This window comes from Tupaia chinensis, unplaced genomic scaffold (assembly GCF_000334495.1).
Source record: "Tupaia chinensis unplaced genomic scaffold, TupChi_1.0 Scaffold000139_1, whole genome shotgun sequence".
Taxonomy (NCBI): Eukaryota; Metazoa; Chordata; class Mammalia; order Scandentia; family Tupaiidae; genus Tupaia; species Tupaia belangeri.
Window position 1 is genome coordinate 4,064,379 of NW_006159609.1, and position 16,282 is coordinate 4,080,660.

General features: G+C 37.2%; 1 protein-coding gene across 5 annotated transcripts in view; it reads left to right on the top strand.

The window, feature by feature from the left end:
• The window catches only part of DLG2 (discs large MAGUK scaffold protein 2), a 1,612,020-nt gene that overhangs the window by 670,496 nt on the left and 925,242 nt on the right, over positions 1 to 16,282 (top strand). The window contains exon 1 of one of the 5 annotated variants that reach the window (XM_006144961.1): positions 14,044 to 14,240. The exons of the other annotated variants lie outside the window; for them this stretch is intronic. Within the exon in view, the coding sequence (XP_006145023.1) occupies positions 14,163 to 14,240 (78 nt within the window). The 5' untranslated portion in view covers positions 14,044 to 14,162. Of the gene's footprint in view, positions 1 to 14,043; positions 14,241 to 16,282 lie in introns of those variants that run through there. 5 annotated transcript variants of the gene reach the window in all.

A 16,282-nucleotide genomic window follows, 5' to 3' on the forward strand; every position in this document is an offset into this window, starting at 1 on the left:
CCACTCCCTGAAACAGAATGGAATTTCACAAATACTTCACCATATATCAAAGAAGACATTAAAGAAAATAAACACAGATAATTAGAAGAGCATATTTCTGTAATATGACCACAGGGTTACATAACCTGTCCCAAAGAAAAAGGACATATCACTTGACAGGTATCTTACACCCCACTCATGGTTTGGAGCAGGGATTTTTGAGTCAGACTTCAGTTTGCATTCATATTGGGTCATTGTTAGCTGAGTGACCTATATATGACAAATTGCTTAACTTCTCTGAGTCTACTTATGTGTAAACTAAGATTAAAAAAAAATATGAGTCATCACAAAATTTTTTGAAGACTAAGTAAGTTGCTAAGCATGTAACTCATATAGATTTGGTAAGTATTTGAACCATTTAAACTACAATATGAGCTTCAAATATTTGTAATTTCACTTTGAGGCCCTACTTGGTCTTGTACTGTATTTACCTTATCATCTTTTCTCTAGTTCTCACCTTTCTTCTGGTCTTAATATGTTTTCTACTAAGCACTTAAATCCTATGAAAATTTATTGTAACTACTTTCACTGTACAGATCTTCAATGTTCTTGTCCTTCTTTCACTTTGTTCAATGTTTTCAGAGAATTCATAGTTCAGTATGGAAGCTATATATTAAACAGATAATTGTAAATGTTGAGTGCTTATGCACTGGTCTTTGATCTTTTCCTCCACCTTGGCCAGTGATTAAAGTTTTAGATACCATTTAAATGGAATCTAAGGTACTTCCAAACTCTAGATTGTCTTCCAAACTCTAGATTGTCTATATACAGCTTACTCATGTCTCCCCTTGGATGTCTAAATGCTATCTCCAAGGTAACGTATCCCCAAACTAACTTTTAGTATTTCCTACAAAATCTGCTCTATCCCCAGCCTTCATTTCACCCAGTGATGAATTTAGTCTTCTACTTCATTGGACCAAAATGTTTGGAATTATCCATGCCATCTCTGTCTCTCAGAGCCATGTAGCAATGCAGTCTGTTGTCTGTCTTCAAAATACGAGTTGTTGGAAAGTTCATGACTCATTTTTGCATAGAAAAAAAAATACCATGACTTCTTCTTTTCTTTTAAGAATTATTTTATTTATTTATTTTAATTTGACCAGAGAGGGACAGAGTGAGAGAGAGTGAAAGAGTGAAAGGGAAAATCAGAAAGCAAGCTGCCAGGTCCAACACTCGAAATGTGGTTGGCCATGTGGGAGTCCAGTGCCCTTAACCTCCACACCACCTGCCAGCCCCTGTCATGCCTTTTTCTACCCAATATGTCCTGAACTTAGTCGCTATTTTTTCCTTCCATATTGGGTTAGTCTTGTATGCGCTATCATTTCCTTTAAATTTGGTAATTGCAATAGTTCATAACCGTTTTCCCTTCTCCCAAGTTTGACCCTTTACAGTCAAAAAAATTTTTTTCTGAGAGGTTTTTGCTGTAGGGCACATGTGCTTGCCAGAAAGACAGAGAAAGACAGACAGAAAGTGAGAAATCACCCCCTAAGGGGGATGGCCGTGACACAATCCCTTCTCCTCTCTTCTCTCCGGATCCTGAGCACACACGCAAACACGCCCAGCATGAGTTTAAGCCACTGGGTCTGGGACTCAAACCACAGTCGACTACATGAGAATCCAGAAACACAGACATTATGCCAATTGCTGGTCCCGACAATCAAAAATTTTAAGATAACAATAGTGCTTCTATCAAAACTTTAGTCATGCCATGTTTATTACTCTGACATTGCTACCCATGTTATTCAGAGCAAAAAATCAAAGTGCCTACAATAGCTTAAAAGGCTTTTAGATATGTTTTCCACACTCCCTTTCAACCACCTCTGTACGTTTCTGACTTTATTTTTTCCATCTTCCTCTTTTTTTTTTCTTCAGCCACACGGCCTCTGTATTGTCTTCAAATAATTTGCAATGACATTTCAAAAACAAACAGCAACGACAACAACAACAAAAAAACAGTAATTCTCTCCTTTAGAAGAGTTTACAAAGAAAATTTAGAAACCTTAGGTGGAAATCATTGACCATGAAGAAGAATTAGCAGATATGACAGAGAGAATTAAATCTCTAAGAAATTAATTTAATGAAAGTTTTAGATAGAGGCTAAAAATAGGAACTTAATATGAATGAAAAAAATAAGGGCAGAAATAGAAGCTATAATGAAATAGAAGGCCCTCTAAAGCCAGTTCTTCCTCTGCCTTACAGGTATCTCTGAGTTCTCTGACTCACATCTTCTGTTGCTTTTAACACCTGTTCTTAGCCCATAAAGCACTAGTCATTTTTTAGAGATTCTATGGTCTCAGTTATTTTTTCTTTCATTCATAAATTATATAAATCTTTTTTTGGAGTACTTATGCACCAGATACTTTGTTGGACAAGGAGGAAACAATGGTGATAAAACAGGCATAGTCCTGCTTTTATGAAATATCCCACCAGGAAAGCAAGGAAAATACATATATTAATAGGTGATTGTCAGTAGGATGTTGTGAGGAGAAGGTATTGTGCTAAGGGAGTGTGTCAGGTTTCTGACCCTAATCTAGGACTCCGGACTGTTTCCTATGTCACTCCATGCTTTTATTCCTATCAGCACCACCCCAATTAAGACCTTTGTCATCTGCCACCACCATTATTCTCTCTAATATCCAGCACTGACCATGTTTGTCATGATTGTACATATTTTGGTATTGTCCAATTACAGTATGGCTATGGCCTTTTCTGACTGATTTTTCATTATTCCTTAATCTCATGTTTTCCAACCTTATCTCTTTAGCTTGTGCTGTTTCTTCAGTGAAAAATATACTTCGTGTTCTAATCTGTTTTCTAAGGCTCAACTCACATTTCCTCTTTTTTTTTTTTTTTTTTTTTGAGAAATTTTTCACTGTAGGGCACGTGCGCTCGCCAGACAGACAGAGAGAGACATAGAGACAGAAAGCGAGAAATCACCCCCCAGGGGGGATGGTCACGCTGCCATCCCTTCTCCTCCATTCTCCTCTCGGGATCTTGGGCACGCACGCACACGCGCCTGGCGTGAGTTTTAAGCCACCGGGTCCGGGACACGAACCGCGGTCGACTACGTGGGAGTCCAGCGACATAGCCATTACGCTAACACATTTCCTCTTTTATAGTAAGGCTGTCTTTACTGCTCCAACTCATGGGCTAATGTTATCTGCACTCATAGCATTTACTCCTTCGTTCTTTATCGTAAGCCACTACATGGCATTTCTTGTTCTGTTACGCTGTGTCTTAAAGATAAAAACATTGAGAACCAGACAAGTTTTGGAAATCTCAGAGCAATCGGAGAGGTGGACCAGCATTTAAAGCCTAATTTTTCTAAGCAAATGACCTTAAATAAATTAGTATTTCTGGAATTTAGTTTCTTCAATCCATAAAAGGAAGAGGATATAATCTGATTCAGGGATTTTTTTTCTTTTTTTTCTTTCTTTTTTTGGGTAAGGATTAAATAAGAATGTTTCCTATAGTGTGGCATACTTAAGCTGGTATAGGACAAATATTTTTTAAAAACATACTTATATTGGGCCAGCTAGTGGTATGGCGATTTAGGTGACTGAATTCCACATGCTAACTGTGTAGTTTGAGTCCTGGACCTAGACTCTTGAAAAGCAGGCCAGGCAATGTGTGTACATGCCTAAAATCCCAAGAGAAAAAGACTGCAGAACGAACATCCTCCCTCAAGGGTGATGCAGCACACATGCCCTGTATCAAAAATCAATCTCTCAAAAACAAAATTACAATTATATTTTCAGTTAGACTTAAAAGTATGTGTTTTTATTTTACTTTTAAATATCATTTATATTCTATTTTCATTATGTTATTTATATAGGTACTTAATATTTATTTAAAATGTTCTCTTTTCATTCCAATAGTAACGAATTCCATTTTAAAATACATTCATTCTTTTTTTTTGGGGGGGGGTGGTTGCCATAGGGCGCATGTGCTTATGTGCTCACCAGAAAGACAGAGAGAGACAGAGAGACAGAAATCGAGAAATCACCCACCAGGGGGCATGACCACGCCACAATCCCTTCTCCTCCATTCTCCTCTCAGGATCTTGGGCACACATGCACACGTGCCCAGTGTGAGTTTAAGCCACCAGGTCCAGGACTCAAACCACGTTCCACTACAGGGGAATCCAGCAACATAGCCATTATACCAACAGCTGGTTCCATAAAATACATTCATTTTAATAAAAAAAATGGGTCAAATTAAGTAGCAAATAACTAAACAATAGTGGTAGTATGTAAATATTTTTAAAGTGCATGATATTAGATAAATACTAACAGCAAATACTTTAGTGAGCAAGATGGATCTTAAAGGCAAGATACTTTAATGCTGTATAAAGATGCTTAATGTAAAATAGCAGGCATATAGCATGTAACTAGCAGGTTAGTCTCCTTCTTTTTTCTCTCTACTCAGCTATGAAGGATACAACACCATGATGCTATTACACATTTTTAAAAACTGTAAACTGTATGTATTCTTTAATCTGGGGAGAGGTTGCAGTTAATATCAGGAATATTTTCAGTAACACTATCTGCAATTGACATTTGCGTTGAAGATTTTAGCAGCTGCTGTTTCAGTTTTATGTAGGTGGCAGGATGGAAAATGGAATGATTTGTATGTTTTCATTAGTGAGTCTCATTTTTAAGAAAATTAGAGTGTATTTATTTGTGAGTTGGTTTTATTTATTAAATGTTGCAAAAGATCGCTTGGAATTTCTAAGTGAAAAACTTAATAACTTTTAGGCCATGTATCTACAAGTGTCCATAATTTACCTTTACAAATGATGGTGTTCGAGTACATTGGACACTTTTTACAGTGACTTTGCTTTGAATATGAATATGAGGTAAAAGTAGAAGTGGAGGTTAATAATAAATACTCAGTATGCATCTATATAGTGCCTTCCTTTCTTGTTCCAGGAGTGTGGAGCAGTTTAATTCAATTGATAAGCTTATTTACTCTTTCATTTAGCAAATAACTATTGATTATTCAAAAACATTAATATTGAATGTCTGCAATGTGAAAAGCACTACATAGATCCTTGATGATATGAAAATAAATAAGAGATGGTACTTCTCTTGAATGGTTCCTGGTCATTTATGAGGAAACATGTAAGTTCCAAGTAATCACAAACAAATGCAAGAAGAGCTAACTCTGAGTTATGTACAAAGAGCAATAAGGAACATAGAAAGTGACTAGCTCTGTCTTGAGGTTATCAGGAAAGGTTAAAAACTTAAGCAAAATTAAGAAAAAATGTGTAAGGATTTGCTGCATGTAAAATGACAATGAGTAGGGAGTGGAGAGGTAAGACTGCAGGCAGCAGAAATAGCAAAGATCCAAGTGTGTAGTTAGTAATAGTAGACTACAATGTTATCAAAAATGGTCTCTGGTTTTAATAGATCATTGTCTTACAGGTTAATTCTTGGTCATAAATATAGACCAATATTTGGTCATTGGGAAATAATGACCAATCTCTTGGTCATTGGGAAGTCATGACACAGTTTTGCCTAGAAAAACAGAGAAAAATATATCATGACTTTCCTGATAACCTAATATCATGGACTAATAGATTATTTTAATTAAGAGGAATCTGAATAAGTAAGTGATTATGTAATCCAATACTCAGAGGTAAAACAACCTGTAGAAATGAAATAAAAGCTAAAAGCATTACAACCCAAACTAGCACCCTACTTCTATAAATCACAGGAATAATTCTATTGTAAAGATAGTTGAATTCTGAACTGCTGAACTGAATTATAGTTTATAAGAAAGTTCTCATTTCGAAGGACTCTGATTAGATGAGTGGTATTTGTCTCTGTTGCGTGCTTTGGGAAAGCATATACATTGAAGAGACTGAATTGCATTCCCAGTTACTGTTATTCAACTATCTATCTTCCCGCATTATGCTTCAAGGAAACTGTCTATGATCTTGCTTATAGAATTGTCTTTTGTGCTTATGAGTCAAAGTTTTTCTATGTCCCATTAGGCACTCATTCTGGCATAGCTGAGGGCTTGATATTCTACTTTGCTTCTCTCCTATACCTGCTAGCTCCACATGTTTTTGTTACTCACTGCCATATCAGTCTACATCCTCAGTTGTAACAAAATTTAAATACTTGGGCAAATTACAGCACATGGGCTTGAAAAAGTCATTCTTTTGGGGACCAGTAGATGGTGCAATGGTTACATTGCTAGACTCCCACAGAGTTGACTGCAGTTCGAGTCCCAGACTCTGCAGCTCAAAACTCATGCTGGGTGCATGTGTGTGCATGCCCAAGATCCTGAGAGGAGAACGGAGAAGGGATCATGACATAGCTATCCCCTCTGTGGGTGAGTTCTCTCTTTCTTTCTCACTTTCTATCTCTGTCTCTCTCTGTCAAAATTTCTAGCGAGCACATATACCCTATAGCAAAAATGTCAAAAAATAAAAATAAAAAATTACTCTTTTTTGCTTCTTCCTAATAGTAGGGTTTTTACCTTTCTTCGCTATTAGGGTTTTTGTCTTTCTTGAAGAGTAGAGGATGAATAAAAATAAAAGCAATTTTTAATTTATTTTTTAGATTTTTTGTAGTAGAGTGCATGCAAGACAGAGAAGGAAAGTGAGAAATCCCTCCCCCCAAGGAAGGATGACCAGGTCACAATCCCTTCTCCTCCAATCTACCCCTGCGATTTTGGGCACCATGTACCTGCACTCAGCTTGATTTTCAAGCCACCAGGTCAGGGTCTCTAACCGCAGTCAGCCATGTGGGAGTCTAGTGCTTTAACCATGCCACCTGCTGGCCTCAAAACATTTCATTGCACTCTTATATTGTGTGTCAGGAACAATTCCAAATAGTTCATATGCATTACTTCATTTACTCCTTATTGGCACAATGGCTTGGTTTCCATTACTACCTCCATTTTACAGAGGAGCATAACTTGTCCAAGGTCAGAAATGTGATAGTGGTGGTCAATCTCCCAGTTAAATTGAGATAATTATTACATTGTCATATAATATAATAGCATTTTAATTAGTTGAGTTCTCAGAATATCTTTTATGAAACATTTCACAATAAGAATAATGCATACTGTTGCCATACATGATTATTAAACCACAAAGCTGCATTTGCAGCCTAGTTAAATTGTCCAGTTTGTGTTTTAGTTACTTTAGAGGCTGTCAGTTGGACTTTTTTTGTGTTTGTATATAATTGTGGCCAGAGCAGTGAGTTTCTGAGCTGACTGTGCTATACCAGGACTAAGTGAGGGCCACGGGGTGAGAGCGTAAGGTTTTGATGCCCTTTAAGGGCAGGACACTTAGCCTTAGGATCAACAAAGGAAGAAAAATGAACCTGAAATTCCTGAATAAAACTGAAAACTTGAAATTATTCTTATTTAATGAAAACATTTCTAAGCAATTTTATTCTTCAGCTTAGGAAACTGACAAGGGAACGTTTCTATTATGAATGGAAAAAAATTAAAAAGTAAATTTAAACCCTTTTTTATGGAGAAAATTGCTTCAGGACAAAAAAATTAACATGAAACTGCTCCTGAACTAGTGAAATATCTGTGCAGCTAGCAGAGGAATGTGAAGAATTATTCCATAGCAACAGTTGCACAGCTAAAGGTCTCTGGAACTCATACGGGAACTATGATCTTGCCAAGAAGATCTCAAAATAAAAATTACAATGACATATAGAAACCATCTACTCTGGAGGGAATCAGCAGGATTAGACCTCTAGGAAAATTAAAGACTAAACATATCAAATAAAGACTACAAGGTAAATATGTTTAAATTATTAATTAAAACATAATAGAAGAAGGAATGAAAATTACAATAAAGAAATACTATGTAAAAGACAAGGTAGATTTTAAAAGAAAATAGATAAAACATTGAAAAATTACATACATGTATTGGTTCATTAAAGAGTTTAATTCTGTTGAAAGGTAAAAATAAAAGATTAATAATTAAGATTGAAAATTAGAAATTAGAAAATAGTAATTAGGTCTCAGTATATAATCCTGATAGTAGTACAGAGAATGAAGATGAAGAAAATCAGAAGGTATAGTGAAACAATAGGTTGAGTAGAGTAAAATGGTACAGAAAAATGTAACAGGGTGTTAGGAGAGAATAATGAGATTGAAGGAGAAGAAAAAATAGACAACTTAATGACTGAGACTTTTGATAATTATATTAAAGAACCACAATGAATTCAAAACAGTATTATTAAAAAAATAAATATTATAGTGAAATTTCAGTTCAACATGACAAAAAGTCTTTTAATAAAACCAAAGACAAGAAGACATATTTCTACAATGTAATGATGAGATTGACAGCAGATATCTCATCATAAAAATTGATGCCAGAAGGTAGTGCCAGATAATATTTTCAAACTGCTGAGGGAAATCATGTTCAGTCTATAAATCTCTATATATACTATTGTTCAAAGTTTAAGATGAATGTAGACAGTTCAGGAAAACATATTTACCATAGATTTTTGTAGAAGGACTATTAAAACATATGCATCTGTAAGATGAAAATTTATTCTAGAAAGAAGGCTTAGGATAGGGACCAGCAGTTGGTGTAGTGGCTATGTCACTGGACTCCATGTGGTCGACTGTGGTTCAAGTCCCAGACCCAGTGGCTTAAATTCATGTCAGGCGCATGTGCATGCATGCCCAAGATCCCGAGAAGAGAATGGAGGAGAAGGGATTGCGGTGTGGCCATCCCCCCTGGAGGGTGATTTCTCACTTTCTGTCTCTCTTTATCTTTCTGGCAAGTGCACATACCCTATAGCAAAAACCTCTCCAAAAAAGAACAAAGGCTATGAACCTATGAACAGAACGAAATTCCAATAGCCAATAAACATGAAAAGATCTCACCAGTTATCAGGAAAATGCATAGAAAGACTACACAGACCTAACGTTACTTACTATGTTTGGAGTTAACTAATTATTGTTTATATTTTGACATCTAGAATACAATATAGGATTCATATAAACTACCAGTAATGAAAGTTGGAATGCAATTTGTAATTAATTAAAAACTATATATCCTATGATTAACCAATGATATATTTTAATTATTTAATACGAATATTATTATTTAATTTGCTATAGGTCATGTGAAATCATCAGAAAGAGATCAAGAGAGAGGGGGAAAGTGAGAAAGCAAGCTTCCAGGTTCAGGACTCAAAATGCGGTTGACCATGTGGGAGTCTAGTGCCTTAACTACCACACCAGCTGCTGGCTCCACCACTTACATGTTCAACTATCCACTCTAGAGAAAGTTGTATATACATAAAGAGAAAGGTACAAGAATCTTTATTAAATATTATTTTGATTTGATGGTGGTAGGGTAAAAATAGTTATTATACTGTAAAGAATTTATTTCTCAAAATATTAATCTGAATCAAATATGGCAAAGAATTAATGTTTATTAAATTTGAGTAGTTGGTCCATGAATGAGTGTTATATCAGTTTCGCTACATCTCTGGGTACCTATACATGTTATGATTAAACATTTAAAAGAAAGGAAATGTGAGATATTCAAATGTTGAGCAATTAGTTTTGATATTTTGAGAGCAGAAAAAAGAGATTAAGTTAGCCCATTTATAATTGGAAAGTGGACTTTATGGAGTTTTTCAAAACATTTTTTTAAACACTTGTCCATAACAGGTTTTCACTTTAGTGTAGAAATGCATTGATTTGCGGGAACCAGCAGTTAGCATAACGGCTATGTCACTGGACTCCCACATAGTCGACCGCGGTTCGTGTCCCAGACCCAGTGACTTAAAACTCATGCCAGGCGTGTGTGTGTGTGTGCCCAAGATCCCAAGAGGAGAATGGAGGAGAAGGGATTGTGGCGTGACCATCCCCCTGGTGGATAATTTCTCACTTTCTGTCTCTCTGTCTCTCTCTGTCTGTCTGGCGAGCACATGCGCCCTATAGCGAAAACCTCTCAAAAAAAAAAAAATGCATCGATTTGCATCTGGGCAAGTTTGTCCATTATTGATGTTGATGATAAACACATAAATTCGTGGTAACAATTTTTCCTGTTGTCTGCATAAAAAATGCAGGGAGTCTTAGCTATTCCTTGCCTTTTTATTTACATTGGCATTAATTACTGAACTTCATCCAGCTATCATTTATTATTGTATTTATATCATTTAAAACCCAAAGGAGAAAAAGTAACTAGCTTTTTTCCTTGAGCCCCCACATTACTTTTCATACATAAGCTACAATGCCATTCTAATACTTGATATATAGTAAATGCTCAATAAATTTTTCAGGAAAGCATTGCTTACCTTTTTGACCACATAAATAATAATATGGGTATGTTCTATGTAGATGACTCACATAATACATAAATACATAGAACAAATTAGAACAAAATGTAACTTTTTTAACATTTCCTTTGTACCACTCTGTACCAAGGCAAATAACATCAACACCTTACCATTTCTGTGGATTAAATTTAATTACTATGTTTTTATTATTTTACTCATAAATTCTATGCCATGCATATTCCACATTTGTTGCTTTAAAATTGAATCATATCAGATTTAACTAAAGGACTATCAAATATATGTATCAAATATGAAAATAAACAAGTCATTGTGTGATTATGGACATTGTGCATTAACTTATCTATGTCTCAACATGTATTTTCTTTAGTCTGTATACAGTGCTAAAACTAGATAGCTTTTCAAGCTACCAGATGTTAGTTTCTAGGGTTTAAGTCTTACTTTAATAAAAAAAAAAAATTCCTGTGATGTATTTTGGTAATTTGTAAAAGTAAATCATTCATGTACCAGACAGAAAATGTAGTTGTATAATACTTAATGGCTTGCTTAAAACATAGGGTTTACCTTGAGAATTTAGAGGAAGCTCACATAGTGTGTGTGCTGAGGCATGAACCCAAAGCTGCTTAAAACGATTAATGTTGCATCTCAAACTCAGCTGCACTGGTAGGCTCCTGTCATATGAGAGGTATTAAAAATGAAATTATAGAGGAAAAGATCTGTCCAGGTACTGATCACATACAGATGGGAAGTGTCTAAAAATTTTGTTTTTCTCACACAGCAGAACTGCAAAAGTTATTTTTCTTAATCAACAGAACAATGGTTAGAGACTATTAAAATTAACAATAGGCAGCTGCCCCCTTCTTTGTAGCAGGCATGTCTACTCACAGAGAGCCCAGCGAAGATGTTGTATAAATGTGGCAATGACTACAATTCATTGACATTACTCTCACTTTCAAACAACCTGACAACTGAAAATTCATGGTTACTCTTGTATTGACTTTTCTAGCTTTTCCCAATTAGTGCATTTTCCTTACTTTGTCATAGACACATTCAATGAATGTATATGGAATATCTACATTTCATTATGCCTTTGTGTAACATGAGTGTGGGTTCTGACTGAAAATGCCCCACTCTGCACTGCCTTTTCTACTTTTGACTGCCTATAGTGCTTATTATTGTTATTTTTTTAAGTTACACCTTAGCAGATAGGCCCAGTTTCTTTTCTAAAGAATTCAGTCCTGGAAAAATTTATAAAACCTTAGTCAGGTGAGTGAAGAAGATCATCGAAAGTTCAGCATAAAAGCACAATCAATAAAAATGTGATCAAACATTCAAAATCTCTCCAAGCCCTAGTTTTAGTGATTGAGAAAAATCTAAACTTCTGAAGAGAATGTGAAAATTATTTTTTTGATCTGTCAGTCCTATGAGAATAAATGAACATTCTTTAAGTCCCTCTGTTATTTGCGAATTGAAAGTTCTGTAGTTTAGTCTCACCTCTTTCTTGTCTGATTCCATCTTAAAATATTATAAACCATTTTCTACTTATTAATGTAGGGAAGATTGTTTCTCCCCGTTCTTTTATGTACTTTATTCTGTTAATTGAATACTCTTTTAAGTACAACATGGCTTGGACAAACTTGTATGCAGAAATAATGAATACCTTTAGCATCACAGCAATGTTAGGGTAAGCTTTGGTCCTGCTGAGTAGCTCTTTGAAAACTAAGCGGGAATTATCATTATTTATTCGTGGACTTCTGTGGTACTTTTCCTCTAAAGAGTACAGGGTGTAACATGGAGGACTTTGCACAGCGGTTGTCTAAGGGTGTCAAAAGGAAATTAAAGAAAAGTACGTAGTGATCTTGGGAAGCGAGAACACAGAGCAAAAGAAATAGCTGATGACAAAAGAAAAAAAAATTCCCTGGGTGGCAGTTAAGCATGCCAAAGAAGGTAGAGGGGCTGGGCTACCCCAAGGGTGCCACTGTTGGCTTTTTAGAACACTGAATCACTTCACCATTGCCCGTGCTCCTGGTAGGCACCACAAAGTTCTGTTCAATGTTTACATGAAGACCCACAATCAGCATCATGGACTAATAGGGCAGGTCAGGGTCTTTAAAATATTTTGCCCAATTATCTTGATTTCTAAATAAGGGAAACTGTGCCCAGAGAGAACCAGGAAGCAGGTTAGAAGCAAAGTCAGGGACAAAACCCAGATCATTTGTTCTTGAATAAACTTACATTGAGTGCATCGTTCCCTGTTCTAGGCACGAGTGCTACATGTGTGAGTCACTAGAACATGGTTTACACTACGAGAGCCCCAGGCTGCACTACCTCGGTTTACCTCCAAATGCCTATGAGGTCATTCAATATATTTCATATTACATTTTTTTGAGTGACTCCAGACCCAGCTCTCCTGAGGGATAAACCTCAAGTTACCGTTGAGAGAAGGGAGTTCTTTTCCAAGTGTCTGCAATGAGTTGACATTCGTTGCTCCATAAGTATTCTTGGGGCACTTGTGACATTCTGCTGGGAAACAGTTTCCTGGACTGAGTCTAGTTTGTGTCGCTGGAAGGCAAGTTTTCTTTGCAATGTGAGCAGTTTGTTTTGTGTCCTCTAGTGGAACTGGCAAAGGGCTTAAATATTACCTCTCACTGGAGAAAACACTTGTCTCTTAAAATTGACTTTACGTTAAAAATGCCTCACAGAATAGAACAGACTCTAATAACATCACTGGAATTGGAATTACCTCATGTTAAAATCAAATGTGAAAATTCTTCAAAGGAAGATGGTTTAAGCACTGCCATAAATCTGAAATTACAGTTGTTTATTTAACACTGTGTATCACTGTAAAAAAAGAAAAACAAAAAAACCTGAGGTTAAAAAAAAAAGAATAGATTGCTCTATTTTAATTTAAAATTCTTTCTACCCTCTAGTCATCATGCCAAAAGTCTATAATGTAAAAGACTGCAGTTACTTTAGAGGTAAAACCACTGTCTTCAAAATTAAGGACCTTCTCGGAGGCTTTTGGGAGGACACATCATCCTGCTCACGCTGTCCTTTGTCCCAGACCAGTCTCCAAAGAAATAAAGTGTTTATCTTACAAGCTGTGGATAGGGCTGACCAGTAGGCAGAGACAGGACTTTCATGGATCAAGTGGAGTTGAGAGCGGGTCGAGGGAAGGATGCGTATGTTTCCAGCCACCCTCCTTCATAGTCATCTCAGAGGATCCAACTGAGATTCAGGCTCCAGGGACACCTGTTTGTGCCTGCAAAGCTGAATCCAGGGTGGCCCTGCCTCTCCCCCATGCCTGGCAGCTCCTGTATTGGCTGATTTACCTGCGAGTCTGTGTGTGGCTCTCTCTTCCACAGCCACTGTCGCCAGCACGTACTGTCAAGACGGAGGGAAGCCAAGCGAGGAGTGCAACTGCTGGAGCCTAGAGCGGGAGGTGAGCCGCCTCCCGAACGAGTTGACTGCGGCTTCCCTTCCTCCTGACACACATGGAGTTTGGTGGCGACGGTGCCGAAGAACCGCAGACAGACACTTAGCCAACTGGATGTGTGTGAGCTGGCTAGAAAGGCAGCGCTTGCCTCACCCGGACCTCCTGCTGGCAGGATGTAAATACACCTGCAGACTGGCCAAACAGGACTGCCTTTTCCCCCCAACCCCTCCCTCCTCCCACCCTCTCCCTCAGCTAACCAGCATGAGAGAAACTGAGAAAGCAACAGCCTGCAAGTGACAGCTCCAGCTTGATTCCATTCGTTCGTCTCTGAGCCGAGGTGGGAAGTTGATTGTGCAGCAGCTTCATTGTGAATTCCTTCCATTGGCATCGCTATGTTTGCCTCTATCTGGTATGCCAAGAAGCTGGGTCGCAGGTTCGTGCACAATGCCAGGAAGGCGAAATCAGAGAAGGTATGGCATGAGTGGGGGTGAAGATTACCTTTCTGATTTGCCAACTGCCTGCTCTGGACAGTTGGTCTGAGTACAGACGCAGTCTTATTAGCTTGGGATGAGAACCTGCCTCTCACTCTGAATGTGGTCCATGGCACTTGGAGAAGGGTACCTCTTAGAGCCTAGCTCACTTGGGAGGGGAGGTGTTAGGGTTAAGCAGGATCATTGGCTATTCCAAATATTCGGTGAAATCATCGATCAATAGAATGTCTCTACAGAGAGCTTATATTCCTTTAAATTAAATAGGATAAAAGCAATTGAGCAGCTGCAATTTTTGCTTATTCAGTGAGCTCTCTAGTAAACTTGTTGCTACACTGCATTGTTTGTTGTTGTTGTTGTTGTTGTTGTTTTTTCTTTATGTAAATGATCTTTGGTTCCGAAAGGGGCATTATAAATATGTGAGCCTTTCTCCAGTGCATGTGTTCTAGTGTGTGTCCTAGAAACACATATTTGAGACTCTCAGTAACACTAAACAGACTCCACAGGGGTGGATGCTTGCTTGAAATCTTTTCAAATCAACAAAGCCATCATTTCAGAAGTATTTACAAGGAGCAAAAATTATAAATATATATATATATATATTTATTTATATACACAGACACACATACACACATATATATTTGAATAGTCATTGCCATTTAGAGAATGGCTTGGCATTTCTTTTATTCAGCATGATGAGGTTTTCCAGATACTCTGTGTAGGTTTACCTCCTTACTTATGTTTCCCTAAGAAATTTAAATGGCCTCTTAAGTCCTAAGCTTAGAGATAACAGAAGGTGATGGTTTACAACTCCTGTTTGTCCAACGCTTTCTGAGGCACTGGCCGTGTTGTCATATTTAGGGAATCAGTATCTGATTTGATAGGTGTTGGGGAAACTTCCAAAGGTAAATACAATCATGTGAAACAGATTTTTCCTAAGACCCTGAGGATGTGATCTTTATTCCACTCTCCTCTCTGCCTTGTATCTACGCACAAGATTGACCCACAGATGCTCTCTTGGTCTGTGGCACAACAGACCTCTCAACTACAAAGGCCCTTCAGTTTAATTTGCTTTTCATTCTTTCAGAAGGGGAATGTTGATAAAGTGAACAAGAATCCAATGATAAACCAAGATGCGTTAGTCTGTAGGGTGAAAAGAGAGAAAAATCATTGAAGTTCTGACTTTAGGGCTGTTAGAATATCCCGGTCTGAGGCTTGTAGAGGAATGACTGGTTATTTAATGGTACTTTTGGTACAGGAGAGGAAGGGGAAGTTTCGGATAGACTAGGTCTCTTCTCCATTCTAATATCACAGGTTAAAAAAAAAGGTTGCAAACCTCTCAGGTACTGGTACCACATATATTAAACAATTGGCTCAAGTAATTTTTATAGAAAGAGACTAGTCATAGGTCTTCTAATGGAACAAATGTTTTGAAAAGTGCCTTCTTCCTGTAACAGTTATAGGTTATACTGAAGAGAGGACTGTTAGGAACCACAAATGACTCTGAAAGTCCCTGGGAGGAAGATAATTCCTCATGGCAAATTAGTATGTAAAGAAAAGTTGAATCTCCCAGTGCCACATAATTTGAACTTGTGCCCAAATGTGGGAAATAACACTGCACGAAATTCAGTGTATAGAACCTAGGAGGATGTTAATTGAGTGAAATAGCATGGGCTTCTGTTTCTTGAGTGTGGGAAGACACTGGTTAGGGGTCTGTGATCACTTTCCTTCATTTCTGAGATGGCTGAGGCTTAGAACAAGCAAGAAGAAACCTATTGTGAGGTTAAGGGCTTCACATGATTTATCTTACTTAGCAAGTAAAATACATTCACATAAGGAAGTCAACATTAGAGAACAGAAGTTTGCTTTCTGGATGATAAAGACAAAAGGAAAAATTAACTCTAATACCTGTGTGAGCCAGGAGAGCTAGGAGATATTAATTTTGAACATTAGGTAATAATAACCAATATGAAAATATGTCTTTTTTCATGGAATTTGTATTCATGGAGCTCCTGGAATAATTG